Raw genomic sequence first — 17,532 nt, 5'->3', positions numbered from 1 at the left:
CCATTAAAATTATATATATTTGTATATACCAGCGCTCATTTCTGTACAATGGATTGCTAAAGACATATTTGTTCCAACCATTTATGTTTTTTACTGATGGATTGCTAAAGACATATACAATATTTTATAATATCTGTATGGGGTAAGAGTTAGGTAATATGTAACACAGAAATTATATTGCACTCATGAGTAACATTTCAAATATGCGTAGCAAAAGAGGAAGGACAATACGCACGCGCCATTGCTCTTCCGGGCGTGTGTGTTTCAATTGCTCTGCAGCCATTTTCAAATCTTCAGGCCTCATGTTCTTCATGCTCTCTGATGCCATCTTCATCAACTCTGGATTAGCCATCATCTGCAATGCAATTCAAAAACACATTACAAACACTTAAAACTGAAAAAAGCCTACCACCAGCAATGCCCAAAGCTCAAGTACTGCAATTCTCACACTTTCACAGACCAATTGACCAGAGAATACAAAGACGAAACTCAAATAACCAACTCGTACAAAAAAGTTAAGATGATTTTGAACGGAATTCACAGGTCATGATCAATTGAGAAAAATAAAACCGAAACGGGATCAGGAAAACAATATGGAAACTTTGAAGAAGAAGAAGAGACCTGTTGTTGCATCCTGGTGAAATCGGTCGGCGACATCCGACTCATCTGCTCCTAAGCGAGTTTCATCAATTCTGGATCCATCATATTCATCTCGTTGAACATTTTGACTTCCCAAGCAATTGGCGGTCTTTGATCGCTAACAACCGAGACGGATTCGAGAATTTTGGGTAAAGGGAAAAAGGGTTCCAGGAGTTAAATAGGTAGAGAGGAACACAACAAAATAAGGGTCTCGATACCAAGGAAAGTCGGAGCTCCGGTCGCCCACCAAATCTGAAATAAATAAAATTAAAGTAAGAAAGAAAGGTCCTTCTTCTTCTTCTCCTCTTTCTTTGTTTCTGTTTCGGAATGAATTGGAAAACGAAGTGTCGTAGAACTGTCGAATATTCGGGCTCGCATGCGTAATTACTATATTCCCCCGGGTTTTAAAGCTTTATTTCATGAAAACGCATCACTTTGAAGCGGTCTCTGCCGCGTCATCACGCACATTCTGTGTGTATTTCAATTGCTGGTGGTAGGCTTTTTTCAGTTTTAAGTGTTTGTAATGTGTTTTTGAATGGCATTGCAGATGATGGCTAATCCAGAGTTGATGAAGATGGCATCAGAGAGCATGAAGAACATGAGGCCTGAAGATTTGAAAATGGCTGCAGAGCAATTGAAACACACACGCCCGGAAGAGCAATGGCGCGTGCGTATTGTCCTTCCTCTTTTGCTACGCATATTTGAAATGTTACTCATGAGTGCAGGAAGGCTAGTAATAATAAAAACAAAAAGGTTACTTCTAAAATTGTTAGATTCCGGAAGGATATTCCAGACAACTCTAGATTAGTCAATTCAGAATTCTTCACCTCAAGAGTTTCCATCTTTGGAAAAGCTGAGCCAGCTGCAGGTTTGGTGTTCTCCCAGAGACGCATAAACTTCTCCATTCCATGTAGCCTCAACGTTCTCAAATGTGGAAGGGACCCATCTGTACTGGTAGCAGGAAAAAGAGCTTTCTCATGGGCAGGTAGACCGTACCAGATGTTCGCGGGGCCGAAGGTCAAAACTTCCAGTTTGGAAAATGAACTCTGAAATATGAACAATGCGAATGTTATGTTAGTATCAGTATAGCAGGAAGAGCTATAGATTGTACAGGGGGCTCATGTATATTTGCATAAGTTACCTTCTCAAATAGAACAGGATATTGTTTAACCCGAGTACGCAGATTCCCCAAGTCATGTGTTTTCTGAAGGCCTGAAACTTCCGCGGTAAAGATATCCACTTTTTGACAATCAGACAACACTAATGTTTTTAGTGGCCAGTTGATAGCAGGCATCTTTAGATAGAATCTCTCAAGTTGGAATAGACTTGTAAATTCCAAACATGTTAGCTCTGGGAAGAACTGATCTGGCATTAATTTTTCTACGCCCTCTTCCTGAGAACTATTTCCTCCACTACACATTCCTTTACTATCAACTTTTGTAGCTGCTGAAAAACACCGGCTATGATGGAGACTTGAAAAATATATTTAAGACCATTGCATTGTTGCACTGTAACGTCTTCCAGTCTGTGGAAAGAGTTTGGAGCAAGTTGGGTGTGCCAAATTGTTGTGAGCTTCGGTAGTTCATTGATAATCAATCTCTCCAACCTTGGAAGCCCTACCTGCATGTACATCCATTTTGAGGAAATGTTAAGAAACCGTTGCTTTTTAAAGTGACTGTGTAGGAAATACAAGATGAAAGAAATAGAAACAGATTAATGTAATTCACCTTTTTGTCAAAAAGAAAGTATGGTACTACTGTCTCAAGGTTCTCATTCTTGTCCACTCTTTCCATTTCTTTTTGGCTTGCAATACTGTTACTCGAGGGATTACAGATGAATGTCTCCAATTTAGCACACTTTTCTAATTGCAATATCTCCATAGATGCAAATTCAAAATAATTTCCTGAGCAGAATCTAACAAGATGAGGAAGATCCTTTAGCTCCAGTTCTTTTAAATCAGGAAACATGTCATCCTTGTTTTCTTCACTGTGTTCTTTTGTCAATACTGCTTCCATTCTTTGACATTCAGAGGAAGATCCTTTAGCTCCAGTTCTTTTAAATCAGGAAACATGTCATCCTTGTTTTCTTCACTGTGTTCTTTTGTCAATACTGCTTCCATTCTTTGACATTTAGATATCACAAAATGTTTGAGTTTTACAAGACTTCTTGCCATGCAAGATACCAGTAAGAAATTTAAACCATCACATCGGTGAACCATCAAGCTTGTAAAGTTAGGCAAACCATTCTGTAGCAAACAATTCATGGAAAATGTCAATGTAGTTAGCCTTTTACATAAAAAAAAATAACATACTCTTCAGGCTGACATATCTGATTTTAAACAATAGATCAACCATTCCAAGTTGGGAAATGAATCCTAAAATAGACAAGATCAAAGAATTTGATTATAATTAAGCAGCTGTTAGTTTGATGTGCTAATTACCTTTTTAGTACTTAAGAGAGGTTTTGGTAAGATTCTTGTTTTCAGGGTGTGAGAGAGACTGCATATATGTGTGCGTATTGTTATATATTACAAAATATGCTAAATACAAATAAATCAACCCTCTCTCTCTCTCTCTCTCTCTCTATTACAGTTAGAATTTAATTATACACCTCTCCAGTACTGCTTCTTTGATTAAAACAAAAAAGATGAACCAACTCCAAAGTGGAACAAAAAAGGCCCAACCTTTTGGATATGTGCATTTTTAAGTTTTGACTCATGGTTCATGCTTATGCAAAAAGACTAGTTTTGTGTTTTTTATTGTTGTTGTTGTTTTATTGCCTGATTGCATAAACAAGATTTTCTTCCCTGAACCTCTCTTTTTAGTGACCTGCCAATCACAATGCCAATAAATCTTAGAACATTTTAGATGCTGATTCAAAAGTTTTGGAGGTATCATGGTATATGTCATAATATATTTTAAATTAATACTTTAATAAAAAGAAGGTGTAAATTAAGTACGTACTCTTACCTTCTCAATTAAAAAGAGAGATTGCGGGTGAAGAACACAGAGACGTTCCGACTCATTATGTCCTTCAAAACTTGAGATTTTCGCAACAAACACTTTGATTTTAGCACATTGTACCACCATCAACTCATTAAGTGATGGCCAACTGGACACATGTATTCCTGGGTAGAAATTTGTGAGTTGGGACATATCACAAAAAATCACATTTCTTATTTTTGGAAACACAAACTGAGGTGTTGTTTGTAATGACTCTTCCCTTGCGACAATTTCCTGAACTCCACAACTCTTCACTATCAGCTTTTTTAACTGGTGGAGATTTCTAGCCACCGAAACTGGAAAAATGTTTTTCAAACTCTCACAAGAATCAATTTCTACCGAATCTAGATTTTCAAAGTCAAAAGATCTCAGCTGAGTTGTTGCTAACGTGTCATGTATTCCTCTAACACCAATTCCTCCGAGTTCAAATACAACTTGTACAGACTTGCACTCCTTTATCAATAAGGTCTCAAGAGCATTCAATCTTCCCAAAGTACTGGGCACAAAGATATTTATTAGATTTCCACATCCATGTACTTGAAGGTCTTTGAGTCTACTAAAGGAGTTTAGAGAAAGTTGACTGTGCCATATTGAGGTCAACTTTGTTAGACCCTCCATAGACAAACTCTTCAACCTCGGAAATTCAACCTGTTTAAAAATGCATATTAATCATTGTATGGAACTATAAAGAAACTTTGAAGATGTGGTATAAATGAATAGTTAAAGAAAGTTAAACAATTATTTCACCTTGTTGTCAAAAAGGAATTGTTGCACTACTCCAATCTCAATGTTTTCATTTAAGTAGGTGTCTTTGATATCCTTGCCAATTGTATTACTTTTATCTGTAGGGTCAAAGATGAATGCCTCTAATTGAGTACAACTTCTCATCGATAAATTTTTCAAGCACGGGAATTTGGCAATGCGAGTTGCTGAGCAGAAGCCTCTCAGACTTGGTAGAGCAGAAAGTTCCAAATGTTTCAACAACCTGAATTCAATCTCATTTCTAGAATGGTTGTGTCCATTGCTCCCCACTATTCCTATCATTTCCTCACAATCCTGAACTTCTAGGTTTGTGCTTGCATCAAACTTTTGGCGATGGAGAAAGATATCAAGTATTTCAATCCCTTTAAACGACTTACTTGCAAAGTTATTAGATTCTTGATGGATATTGTGGATGATCTTAAGTTCTTTAAGGCGTTTAAGCTGTCACAGTCATCTATCTTCAAAAATTCTAGATTTGGAAAATATGGGCATGCTGGTCCCCAGCTATCCTCCCTAGGATTCATCAGCTTCCGCATCCCGTAAAGGTTCAACCCTCTTAAATGTGGGAGGATCCCATCGCCAACTGCATGTATGTCTGCATGTATTGCTGAATTCATTTCATCCTCAGCAATCAGCTTCTCTAGAAATATCACACAGATAGTCGCAAATCAGCATTTCATAGATAGATAGTGTGTGTGTGTGTGTGTGTATTGGGAAAATACAAAACATTAAACATGAATGTTGAACGAAGACTTAGCCGCACCGTCGATATCTGTGTCTGCCTCTTCATTTGTTAGCTGTAGCGTTTGGTCATGAGTTGCGAAAATCTTCAATTTGAGGCGGTGGCTCATGGTTGAAGTTTCCAAGGACAGGAATTTAGCAATGCAATTTCCCGAGCAAAAGCCTTGCAGTCTTGGTAGACCAGATAGTTTCAAATGTTTCAACCGCCTGAATGTAATCTCATGACTTAAATCGTCATCTTCATTGCTTCCCACTATTTCCACCAGACTTCGGCACATCACGACTTCCAGTGTTACAAGTTGCATTAAACATTTGGCCATAGATTGAGTTATCAAGTATTTCAATCCCTTGCAGTTAATTACTTGCAAAGCTGTTAGATTGTTGAAGGATATTGCGGATGATATGAGATTCCTTAAGCTGTGACAAGCATTCACGAATAGAATTTCCAGGTTCAGAAAATTTGGGATGCGGGGGGGGGGGGGGGGGGGGCTGATTGTGAGTTGTCCTCCTCATCATCTTGGCCTAAATGCATCAGCTTGTACATTCGAACAAGCCTCAACTTTTTGAAATGTGTGAGTTGCTGCTGCTGCTGGGTCCCAACTGCACTACTACTGATGTTGCCTTCTGGGACGAGTAATTTGTCAAGGAAAACAACTGACTTGGACTCTGGACACCAAACTTCAAGTTGCTTTAGGTTGCTAAACAATTGCGCTGCTGCTGGGAGTGGACCATTTGAAAACTCCATTGCATTCACGGCCAACCATTCCAAATTGGGTAATGAATCCTGAAATAGACAAGATCAGAGAACTTGATTATAATTAAGCAGTTGTTAATTTGATGTGCTGATTCACTTTTTAGTACTTAAGAGAGCATTTTGTAATATTCTTGTTTTCAAGACGTGAAAGAGACTGCATATACGTGTGCGTATATATTGTTATTTATTACAAAATATGCTAACTAAAAATAAATAAATCTTTCCTCTCTCTCACTTTTTTTATTTTTTGTTAAAGTTAGAATTTAGTTATATATCTCTCCAATACTGCCTCTTTGATTTCAAAAATAAAAATAAAAAAATGCTGAACCAACTCCAAAGTAGAACAAAAAGGGCCCAACCTTTTGGATATATGTGCACTTTTAAGTTTTGACTCATGGTTCATGTTTATGCAAAAAGACTAGTTTTGTGCTCTTTTTCAAATTTTTTTTTTTCTGTTGCCTAATTGCATAAACATGTTTTTCTTCCCTGAACCTCTCTTTTTTAGTGACATTCCAATCACAATGCCAATAAATCTTGGAACATTATAGATACTAAGACAATAGCCCAGGAGGTATCAGGGTATATGTCATAATATATTTTAAATAAATACATAATATATTTTAAATAAATACTTTTAATAAAAAGAAATTAAGTCCGTACTCTTACCTTCTCAATTGAAAAGAGAGACTGTGGGATAAGAACATTGAGACGTTCTGGCTCACTATATCCTTGAAAGCTTGAGATTTCCTTGAGAAACATGTTGACTTTAGCACATTGTACCACCCACAACTCATTGAGTGACGACCAGCTTGACACATGCATCTCCGGATAGAAATTCATGAGGTTGGACAAATTTCTAAAAATCACTTGTGTTACTTTTGGAAACACAAACTTAGGTGTTATTTGAAGTCCCTCCTCTCTTGCAACAATATCTTGCACTCCACAACTCTTAACTATCAGCCTTTTTAATTGCTTGAGATTTCTAGCCATTGAAACTGGGAAAATACTTTTCAAACTGTCACACAAAACAATTTCAATTGTCTCTATATTTTTTGAACTCTCTAGAGAAAGTTGATTGTTCCATATCGTCGTCAACTTTGCTAGGCCATCAATGGATAACTTCTTCAAGTTTGGAAACTCTACCTGCATATCAATGATATTCATCTTAATCATGGACTCGTGAAGAAGCAATATGTAACTAATTGATCGAGAATATTGAAAATAATTAAAATGTGAAAAGAAAATATGTCAAGGTATTAGCCAAAAGTAGGAAAAAAATGTATTAGCTAGTTACCTTATTGTAAAAAATAAAGTGTTGTATCCCAGATGATGGATTTGAAAGTTCACTATAGTTTCTTGAGTAGAAATTAGTGAGATTTGGAAGGTCTTTTAGCTCCAGAATTTGTAGCTGGCAAAACAAGTTGTCTACAATTTCGTCACCAGATTCTTCTATTGATACTGTATCTTCCATTATTTGACATCCTGATACCTGAAGACGTCTGAGTTGTGTAAGGCTTCTAGCCATTAGAGATGAAAACAACAATCTTAAACCATTGAGTTCATTCACCGCCAACCATGTCAAGTTGGGATACCTAACCTGTACATATGACATTCTTGTTGACTAAAATAATATACAGTCGGTGGGAGAATGTAAGACTTATTGTGGATTTTGTATTGCTTAATTAAGCTTCGTCTAACTTGTCATACTCCAGTTGAAAAAGTAACCAAGAAAGTATAGCAAGTTCTATTCAACTATCGTGAGATTGATTAGGAATCATAGTCAATAAGGAATGCAAACCTATTTCATTAAGGGAATAATTGTATCTGGTAGAACATGGTTTAGGAAAGCTATATGCATGTCCATTTTAGGATTAGGAATCATAGACCATAAGGAATGCAAACCTATTTCATTAAGGGAATAATTGTATCTATTAGAACATGGTTTAGGAAAGCTCTATCCTGGGAGGTTCTTGATTCTTGTATGCCTATATAAGGGATTCAAGCCCTACCTCTATCAATCACATGCAACAAGCAATATAGATTCACTGTCTCATTGTGTGATTGCATCCGAAAGATTGATGAGAGAAGAAGCAAGAGTTCTATCAAGTTCATCGACTTTGATTCATTATCTATTCCAAGTAACTCACCAAACGTATTCTTAATATTGATCATATTTAAAACACATAGTATAATAGTTACTGCTCCAAAAGTGAAAACGAAAAGAAAAGAAAACGAAAGCAAATGAAATTGAAGAAGAAAATTAAAGGACATAGTCATACCTTAGTTGTTTGGTAATGACCTATGAATGAAGATATGTTCCTCCAAATTCTCAGCTTAAAATAGGATAGAGTACGAACGAAATCTGTATCGTGAAAAAACACAAGAACAAAGGTAAAACAAAAGGATGAAGATTCTAATTTTCTGTAAAACATATTAAAAAAAAAACAATAAAATCATGAATTAGTAGAAACAATGTAAATGCAATACCTTTTTATGGCTTTTTTTGAATATTGTGAGAAATGCGTAGAGCAATAATCAAAGTAAAACTAAAAGAAGGTCGCTAGCCACAAGTGTGCAAGGGACACGTACTTGAATCAGAAGACAAATGAAAACAATTGACAAAACTCGATTTTTCGCCTTTAGATATCAAAGAAACTAAGAAAGAGAGCAAGGAAAGCTTAATCACCGAGCTGTTATATAGGACCTGAAGATAAATGAGAACAAGTACGAGTACGATATGTGAAGGTAGGTGAGTCAACGTTTGAATAGTTGGAAGAGATGGATCCAAGCCAAGCTGTCAAGTCTATGATTATAAAAAGGGAAAAATTCACGTCACATGCTTTGCTGAGTTTGCTTGCACCTTAATTGCGGGGATTTGATGCTTAATGGCTGTGTATTATATGGTGTTGGCAAAAAATTATGTCTGCAGTAGCACTTAACTCAATGATATAATTGAGGAGATTAATTAGCATAAAACCTTGACTTGGTAGCTGAACCAGTAATTTAGGTATCATTTGTATCAAGGGTCTTTCTAAATATACCCAGCAAATTTCTATGTAGACCCAACAAATCAATTTTGTATGAAATGACATTTATATTCTCATACGAAATGACCATAATAGTCATGGTAAATAAAAATAACAATAAAAGAAACTAAAAAGTTTACAACTCTTTTTTGTATTTGTACCCAGCAAGTAATGAAATAATGCTCGTACTAGAGGACGGGGATATGATATGAAGGGAACAAATGCCATGAGTGTTTGCCTCTGTCTTATTTTTCTTGATGTATTTCCATTTTATATAATTACTTGATCTGTATGTCTTTGAACCAAAAAAATAAAAAAATGAAAGCAGCTAAAATTGTTCACATGCACAGAGACTCAAGTGTGTGTGACTATGTTAATTAAAAAAAGGACTTTAGTGTGAAAAGAGAGATGTGAAGTCTGGGATGAGCCGACTAAATAGTGTCAGGCATGAAGCAATTTTTCCAGATCAACCAAATTAACAACCTTTTGTAAGCTTCTCAACCAAACAAAAAGAAAATACAACGGAAACGAAAAAAAAAAAAACACATCTGATCCAATCATATTTTTTAAGGTACCAAACAGGTTTGCATTTAGGCTAATTCGATATGTATAAGATCTGTTTCTAAACATATCTTTTTGCAGATGGTCTTATCATCTTTTCTTCAGAAAATGTTAAGCACCTTTGAAGTCCTAGATATAGTTTGGTGCGCATATATGTTATCGATCAGTTTTGTAATGTAAACTGAATCCCTCATTCCCTATTGCTGTAAAATTGAAATCTATTTTCAAGTTCTCAATCAGAGTTTATTACTGTTTCAAGTGCAAATGCAATGCTAAATAATGCAAACAAAGCCTCAAGTCTAAACATTGTCACGGCTCAATTATAATCAATATAAAGAACTCAAGCCATCCACTTCATTCAAGCATATGAGTTAAAGCATCCAAACAAATAAAATAAGCTTCTCGTATCAAACTGATCAACTCTCTTATAAGCAAATTGAGCGTGAGATTTTGCTGGGTGTGAGTTAAAAATAAGGGTGTTGTTGGAAAAGTTGCTGGGTGTAATTACAAATTCTATTTTTTTACTGAAGGTAAAAAATTTACTTGATCTATATAGAAATTTGCTGGGTACATTTAGAAATACTCTTGTATCAAAGAGAGAGAGCAATGGGGGAGCTCTGTCCCACTTATTAAACAACGACACCTGTTAACCCACTTACAGAAATTTAACTCCGTTAAGTCACAATATTTTTTCAAAGAAAATTAACTCTAAATTTGGCCGCCTTTCTTCTCCACCGAATGAAGGCTGACATTTTCGAGCTCTTTTATCTCCAGATTAATCTTGCTGGAGCCTTAAAGGATTTCTTTTCGTTGTTTCTTTGATTTTTCCCCCCTCTTCAATAACTGAAACCCAGATCTTTCTTCTTTTGTTAAAACCCAAAACTTGATATTTGATTATAGATATTTCTTCTTTATTTTGTTCTTTTCGCTGTTTCTTCTTTTTTTGAAACCCAGATCTCTCTTGTTTTGCTTCCCCATACTTGATTACAGATTTACAGATCCAGATTAATTGCTCGTGAACCCAAATTAAATTGAGTACAAAAACCCCAGATCTTAACAAGCAATAGCCATATAAAGCAACCCTGAAAACCCATCAGTGCTTTCTTTCTGTATGTGAAGCACTTGATGACTTCAATATATATTCATTAATAACATGTTCTCTCTGTAACTGAGAACCAAATTGGCATGTATAACATTAGGATAATTGAGATAAAGAGGAGCGGGTTATCGACTGGGCTGCATAGTGCATCGGCCGGAATTCTTTTGAGTTCGGAACAAGCGTCGCAGCGGCGAGTAATGAATACTTTGAGTTTTTCCTAGTACAACTCTGTTGGAGAAAAAAAGAGAACAAAAAAAAAAAAAATAGAGTCAGACTAATGTTGTATTAGAATACAGGTGTCAAAATAATATTGGTGGGGCAGAATAGGGATAGAACAGTTTGGGACAGAATAGGGGGCTTAATTAGTGAACTGTTTCATAGGCCCAGATGAACGTGAATATAGAGCCGAGGCCTTGTTTATTAAAAAGGGAGGATTCTAGGTTGCAGGGGCTTTGATACTTGAAGTCTTCATTATATGTATTCACAAGTTGGCGAGGAGGTAAATGGTCTCAATACTCCATTTAAATTATACTAATGTTCTTTGTTTGTTTTTATGTTAATGTACCATTCTTTTAAAGTCTTCAACGCATATGAACACAGATAACAGGTAATCTACCATTCTTTTGAAGTTAGTTTTATCTTCTTTTTAATTTATTGATTTCTTTTTTAAAGTCGATGATTACTTTGTTGTTTGTTGAAGTCTCCTCAGCTTATCTGTTTTTATACCTTATCCGTTTAATTTTAATTATAATGGCAAACTTAATTAGTCAATTTAAAAGCCAGTGTTCACATGCTTTGCCTACTGAGAGGGACTTGATTCGCATAAAACTTTGGTTTGATATCTCCACACAATTGCATGTGCAGAGGGGTGATTCAAAAATTTCTATAATTATTGATATGCAATCAAGTGTATCAGATGAAAAAGTGAAATCTATTAATGAAACGTGATTAATGATTGTTTTATACATCGAATAATGGAAAGATTTGAACTTGTTCACTGTTTTTATCAAAAATTGCATTATCTACGAATTCGAGCCATGGAACATTGTATGATGTGGTGAAATCACAACAATTAGACGGAGTAAGAGTACACAAAAGTAATACAATTAAGTATACAACAGCACATGGAAGAATTTGTTGACAAGTTCAGTCCAACATTCTTACATTGCTGGAGATGCAAATGACGGTGATATTCTTCATCATCCAAGCCGCGATTTTTTATTTTTTATTTTTTATGAGAATCATCTAAGTCTTAATTTGATGTTAAAGAATTTTGAAATCCCCAAGTTCAATTGAAAATTCTTCTATACACAGCGATCCACATACAACAATATGCAATCTTAGCCGTTCATATGTGGGGTCAGTTATTTATAACTCAAAATCGTTCAATCTCAACTGTACGTGAAGTTACACCCCGTGTACCAAAAACTTGCCGAAGTTCAACAGCGAGATTCTTGTTTCTTGTATGTCTTTCTTTCTTTCTAGCTACTTCTACCTATGATGGTTTATGTGGATGAGGCGAATTAAGCAACGGTTTTTTTTTTTTTTTTTAATATCAAAGGGGGTGTCAATCCATTGAATGTAAAGAAGAAAATATTACAAAATGACTCGCTTGAACAACCGGACTACGACAACATTGAGCCATAAATGAAAAACCTAAAGCAAAAGAAATCTAGGCTAATCAAACATAATGTAACCTTAGAATTAAGGCTCCAAGTAATATAGTAACCTGACACTACCAGGGAAGCCTCCGAACAAAGTCAAAAAAAATTTCCCAATATTATTCATATCCCCAAAGAAACACCATGCATGAAATAAATATGTTTCTAGAGACTAGAAATGAGTTCATACCCTCTTTAGATATAGAGATATGTTTCTATGCAATTGACGAGAAAAGAAAACACTTTCTCTAACCACACAAGTAGACATCGATGTTTGACGTAAGTTACATTGTTATCTTGCTTTCAAATATGTTCAAGATTTAAGATATTCAAGTAAGACTAAGGCAATAGTTTGCCAATTTCAATAATAGACTTGGCATGACGTCATTAGGGTTGACTTAAGGAGGAATGAGGGTTGAGAATTGAGTTAAGACTTTGATTATTCGAATCCTCTTAATATAACCAAATAAGATTTTTTTTTATTTTTTATTTTTTATTAAAAAAAGAAAAAGAAAAAAAAAGACGGTAATACACGTGGTCTGTAATGACAGATGAACTTGATGCCATTCTTGATGCTTGTAGTTGATCAATAGTTATAGGCTGTTGTTGACTCCTTTTTAACATTCATCTGCTTGGACTTGGTCTCACAACCAATAAGACATCAGTAATGATGGGTGAACCATCATTTGGGAAATCTCTGCATCTCATCTCAGGTGGTAACTGATATGACATAAAGCCCAACCTATTAAAACAAAGGATGTGGTTTTTTCACATTAACTATCTACCTAAAAAGGTGACTCAATGAGCATTACTCATGAAACACATACATACTTCAGCAAGTAAACATGGCCTAGAAAGTTTTATAATGCCAAGACTGTTATTTGGTTTTATTTACAGGGAACGCTTTGGCCAATTTCATATTTTTCATGCAATTTTGCTGCAACCTATATTATCAAAACAACCAGAATGATACATGGGGAACATAGAGTTGAACATACAAGTTAAGAGTAATAGCAAATAATGATATCATCTCTCTAAATTGTAATCTCATCGAGCTTTCAATAATTATTGACATTCTCTCTCAAGTAGTTTCACATGTCTCTTTATAACTTGCATTTCACTTTTGATTCTAGAGCTCCTTATTTTCTTTTCACATATGTTCATATATATTTTTAAGAGACATTTCAAGATAACACTGGGAATTTCCACATGGGAATCAAAAGTTAAAAAATTAAGTTAGGGAGAATTGACCTGAAAAACGATACCAGATTTGCCATATAAGTTGACTCAACTACCCTTTCTTGTTTAATAATTTTTAATGATAAATGTCATTAGCACGGCCAGCCTAATAATTGAATGCAACCAAAATTAATTTGGTGTCATCTGAACAAAGGTCTCGCAAATATATAAAAGAATTCATCGTAAACAAATTGACAGCCCCTCTTGCATCTGCTTCTTAATTTCCTTGAACAACCTCGAGTCTTTTTTAATGTCTGCCGAGACTCGGTCTCATAAGCAACAAAACATACACGTATTCCAGACGGCCACACTATAATTTTCTTCTTTCAAAACCTGCAAGCTGCTCTTTTATATATGCCAGTCTTTGGCATTTGCTTTTTAATATATACAGAGTCTGTTTGGCCAATATTAGATTGAAGTTATGTGGGAGTAATCAGGTGCGGTATGAGGGGATGGTTGACCTGTCTCTTATGTAAAATAATGACACCTGCCTCATTAACTTAACGCCTTTAGCTCCGTTAACTCCCTTTCTTTTTTCCTTTTCTTTTCTGAAATTTTCTCACAATAGCAATCCGCCTGGGTTTCTAGTGCAAGTTCATGATCGGCCCCTAGACTCCATCACTCCATATTCACCAATTGCATCACAAGGAAGAAGGAAGACTTTCAAAAACGTTGAAGAAGACCACCAAAATAACTATGAAAAAAAAAGAAGCCCGAAATCAAAATCTCATCTTTTTCGATCAATTTTGTTTAGAGATGAATACCTTGCGTTGCTTAGAAACACCATCTGCGATCTGATTGAGAAGCAGGGGATTTGGCACCGACCCGAACCAGTTCGACTGGAGAGACGGCAAAACCTCCGACGAAGACGTCCTGGGTTTCTGCCGTATCTTCATCATGTTTGTTTTTCTTCTTTCAGTAATAGATTTAAGTGGATATTTTAATTCTTTGGTTCTTGGGTTTCTTACATGAGAATTGCTGGAGTTGAGTGCTGGAGAAGGGTATTATTCTAATAGGATCTTAAGGATCGAACACGTATATTTTGAACCATCCATCTGTACTTCAGTCACATCCATCTTGCTATCTTTGAATAAACTTTCATCTACAACTTGTCCATTTGATTTTAGCTCTGACGAAACTTCAGAAGCATCGATTCCACTTGAGATCCCCTCTGATACTGTCTGCATACCCGATCCTGTCCCATACCATATGTCATGTAAGAGAACAATATTTTGGCTCCACGTGTCATCTAAGAAACAACAAATTTAGTAAATCTTAGAACACCACCAATCACAGAACATAAAGGACATTTGACGTGTGGAATTTGATAGGAGAATGTGAATGTGAAAAGGGCGCAGGTGCAGAAATCATGTTTGAATCATGTAACTGAAAGGATTTGTTTGAAAGAGACGTATGCTTTTTCACGTACCTCATGAATTTATCAATTTGAGGGTTTGTTAACTGCTAAATTATTTCTCTGTCAAGTGACATTTACCAAGCCATATATAGATCATAGTTTCAAGAAAGCAAAAAGAAAAAAAGTATCTATGGCAAAAGTAGAACTCGTTTGTTCATAATCTCATAAGTCAGAACAATGAAAACCAGGTTGGTGATTCCCAACCTAAAAGAAGTTTCAGCGGTAAGGAAAAAAAAAAAAAAAGATATATGAGAGCTATCTAAGGATCGAAAAGATGACAAGCTTCCAAAAATGATCGAAACGCAAAGTCTGCTTACCAGCTAAGTTACTATCATCGATGATTCCTGCTGGAGAAGATAAAGACTTTGTGCAGGGAAAACGGAACTTCATGATTTGTAGGGCTCTTGGCAAATTGTGTTCGGTCCTTGATAAACTGATCAATTTGATATTCTGAATTAACAAATGGAGGTTAAACTATGATCACAAAATTAAATAACAAAATAAATAAAGAAACTTACATAATCTCCTTACTATAGCATAATCATCGGATCAAACCACAAAAATAACTTCATCTCTCTCCCAATAATTTTTTTCCATCTCCACTTCCTGTGATGCAGACATTGGTGTGTATAGTATAGGCCTTCCCAAATGTAGTCCCCAAAAACTTGATGTCCACTTCATCCGATCTTGATACCCTGGATGAGCTTCACTGTTTAAAAGCTGCAACAAATTCGATCAGTTCATGATCAACACAATCAATTGAAGCAAAATCCACTATGCTTGATGAAAATTATGAAAGCTCTAGTTTCCTATTTCAGATCTCATCAAATTCAATAGATAACATCAAAAGGAACATGCTTTACACTCACTACCAGAGCTTATCACATATAAAACAACACATATTTGCCAAATACAAAATTCAAGACCAGTACGGACTACGGACAACCCCAGTTCAGAGCTACCTCAAATAAACCCAAAAAACAACAAATTTAAGTAAAATCCAGATTCCAGGAATCAATAGGTAAAGATAAAATGCAACCCAGAAACTGCTTAATCAAAACAATTGTTCATCTGAGGCTTGAATCAATTAGAAGAAACTCAAATAAAACACGAAATGAAAAAGAAGTACCCATATCATCCTCGTCTTCCTCAGATTAAAACCCAAGTACTCAACAAATAATACAAAACTTTCTCAATGCAAATAAAGAGCAGGTACAAACTTGAGAAGCTAAAGTTGGTGAACACTGTTCATCAGCTTAAAACCTAATTGCTTCTGACAATGCTTCAGCTAGGTGTCTCTTTTAAATACCAATGAGCATATATATAAGCCAGCCCAACTTCTGGAATGAAAAAATAGCTCAATATTCATACAAGAAAATCCATTTCTTGCAAACATTTTAAGTACGCTATCCATCTTAACCACTACTCAATTCTATCCATTCTCACTCTACACCCAAAACTAATGCCTCTCACAATTTCACCTTCCAATATGTTAATAGCTATTACCCAGACTTCAAACTCAGTAGTTTCATTACAATTTCCTCTGTTTTGGTTGTCATTGCAATCCAAAATTGAGCATATATTGTAGGTAAAATCTCACTCAATCATACTGTCCCGAATCAAATTTTACAAAAGTAAAAGTTAAGCAACATATCAAATTTCTAACTCAATCATTCAAGCTCAAAATTTCATCATACAAATCAACACCAAACGGACCAAGCAAGCCCAATATCAAAATATTCAAGGCACTTAATAACTGAGCAAAACGCAAAATTTGATGAATACATCTGGAATTTTACCTGGGTTGGACTCAATCGTGCACCAAGACATGATCAAAAACACTCAGGCTGAAACAAAATTAAACAATTCCACAGCTTTATATGTATGAACTGAAATCAATGGCAATCGACTAAAGCAGTAAAAGCCCCAGACTCAACTCTATTAGGTCAAAAATGGTGCCATTTGCATGGCTTCGGTGGGAAACGGAGAAGAAGGGAACTCACCAGAAATGATGAGAAACCTCTTAAAACACGGTAATGATTTCTCGTAAAAGCACTCAAACGTTTAATCAATATACTTATTTGTTACTCCTAAAAGCCTTATTCATAGTCAATAAGGCCTGGGGCCAATTAAGCAAAAAGACATAATGGGAAAACACAACTAAAAAATGAAGATCCCAAATCAGCAATTACAGTAACACATATTAAGCTGAGAGAGAAAAAAAACTGAAAAGAAGCTACAGAGCTCTCAATTGGAACAAAGCACCAGCATGACCAAAGTTGCACAATAATGAGGAGAGGTCCAATATGAATCACACTGTGTTTCTCTATCATGTTCTTGTTTTTTCCTTTATTGCCAAGTAGAAAGAGAGTAAACACTTGTACACATGTAAATCAATAGAAGCATAAGAATCGAAATTCAGCAAAATCCCAACATAAGCATTTTCCCAAACACGTGGTACGCATGGCACAAGTCATATAGGCTTATAACACACCATTGCACACTTGGGCGAACAATCTTTTTTTTAAAGCAAGGCGAACAATATTCTATTGAGGAAGATTGCAGCGAGGTGGAGCAGTAGAATCTGGAAGGTGGAGTAAGGAATTTGTCAGAACAAGTATTAACAAAATT

At 35.6% G+C, this 17,532-nt stretch overlaps 2 protein-coding genes and 1 long non-coding RNA gene across 11 annotated transcripts; all 3 read right to left on the bottom strand.

Moving 5' to 3' along the window:
* Positions 1 to 97: 97 nt before the first annotated feature.
* LOC133708288 (uncharacterized) lies at positions 98 to 5,626 on the bottom strand. Of its 2 annotated transcripts, XM_062133758.1 has the most exons (7): positions 5,167 to 5,626; positions 4,389 to 5,043; positions 3,609 to 4,289; positions 2,367 to 2,884; positions 1,781 to 2,259; positions 622 to 1,685; positions 98 to 355 (listed from the first exon to the last, which is right to left on the bottom strand). In XM_062133758.1, the coding sequence occupies exons 2-4, from the start codon at positions 4,683 to 4,685 to the stop codon at positions 2,639 to 2,641; spliced, it is 1,224 nt and encodes a 407-aa protein (XP_061989742.1). In that variant the 5' UTR covers positions 4,686 to 5,043; positions 5,167 to 5,626; the 3' UTR covers positions 98 to 355; positions 622 to 1,685; positions 1,781 to 2,259; positions 2,367 to 2,638. The 2 variants fall into 2 exon arrangements, with proteins under 2 accessions (XP_061989742.1, XP_061989743.1); XM_062133759.1 differs by lacking the exons at positions 98 to 355; positions 622 to 1,685; positions 1,781 to 2,259; positions 2,367 to 2,884 and adding an exon at positions 3,205 to 3,467.
* Positions 5,596 to 8,252, bottom strand: LOC133711734 (uncharacterized). Its single transcript, XM_062137831.1, has 3 exons — positions 8,178 to 8,252; positions 6,565 to 7,041; positions 5,596 to 5,928 (listed from the first exon to the last, which is right to left on the bottom strand). Exons 2-3 carry the CDS (start codon positions 6,886 to 6,888, stop codon positions 5,596 to 5,598), a joined length of 657 nt encoding a protein of 218 aa, XP_061993815.1. The 5' UTR covers positions 6,889 to 7,041; positions 8,178 to 8,252.
* Positions 8,253 to 13,629: 5,377 nt separating this feature from the next.
* Positions 13,630 to 17,491, bottom strand: LOC133708047 (uncharacterized). 8 transcript variants are annotated; one of them, XR_009845534.1, is made up of 6 exons: positions 17,396 to 17,491; positions 16,701 to 16,748; positions 15,420 to 15,621; positions 15,219 to 15,351; positions 14,249 to 14,679; positions 13,630 to 14,105 (listed from the first exon to the last, which is right to left on the bottom strand). It is a non-coding gene; the product is annotated as an uncharacterized LOC133708047 (long non-coding RNA). The 8 variants fall into 8 exon arrangements; XR_009845536.1 differs by lacking the exon at positions 16,701 to 16,748 and having other exon boundaries at positions 17,396 to 17,485; XR_009845532.1 differs by having other exon boundaries at positions 14,249 to 14,733; positions 16,701 to 17,483.
* Between the last annotated feature and the right edge of the window lie 41 nt (positions 17,492 to 17,532).

This window comes from Rosa rugosa, chromosome 5 (genome assembly GCF_958449725.1).
Source record: "Rosa rugosa chromosome 5, drRosRugo1.1, whole genome shotgun sequence".
Taxonomy (NCBI): domain Eukaryota; kingdom Viridiplantae; phylum Streptophyta; class Magnoliopsida; order Rosales; family Rosaceae; genus Rosa; species Rosa rugosa.
This window is presented reverse-complemented; position numbering and strand designations above follow the sequence as displayed.

Bases quoted from the DNA above. Each gene is read 5' to 3' on its own strand.
- LOC133708288 (XM_062133758.1), bottom strand. From the start codon at position 4,685: ATGATAGGAATAGTGGGGAGCAATGGACACAACCATTCTAGAAATGAG. The intron at 4,290-4,388 runs GTGAAATAATTG...ATTTTTAAACAG, and splicing joins AATTCCTTTTTGACAACAAG to GTTGAATTTCCGAGGTTGAA. The intron at 2,885-3,608 runs GTAAGAGTACGT...TGTTTGCTACAG, and splicing joins CTCTCTTTTTAATTGAGAAG to AATGGTTTGCCTAACTTTAC.
- LOC133711734 (XM_062137831.1), bottom strand. From the start codon at position 6,888: ATGGCTAGAAATCTCAAGCAATTAAAAAGGCTGATAGTTAAGAGTTGT. The intron at 5,929-6,564 runs GTAAGAGTACGG...TGTCTATTTCAG, and splicing joins CTCTCTTTTCAATTGAGAAG to GATTCATTACCCAATTTGGA.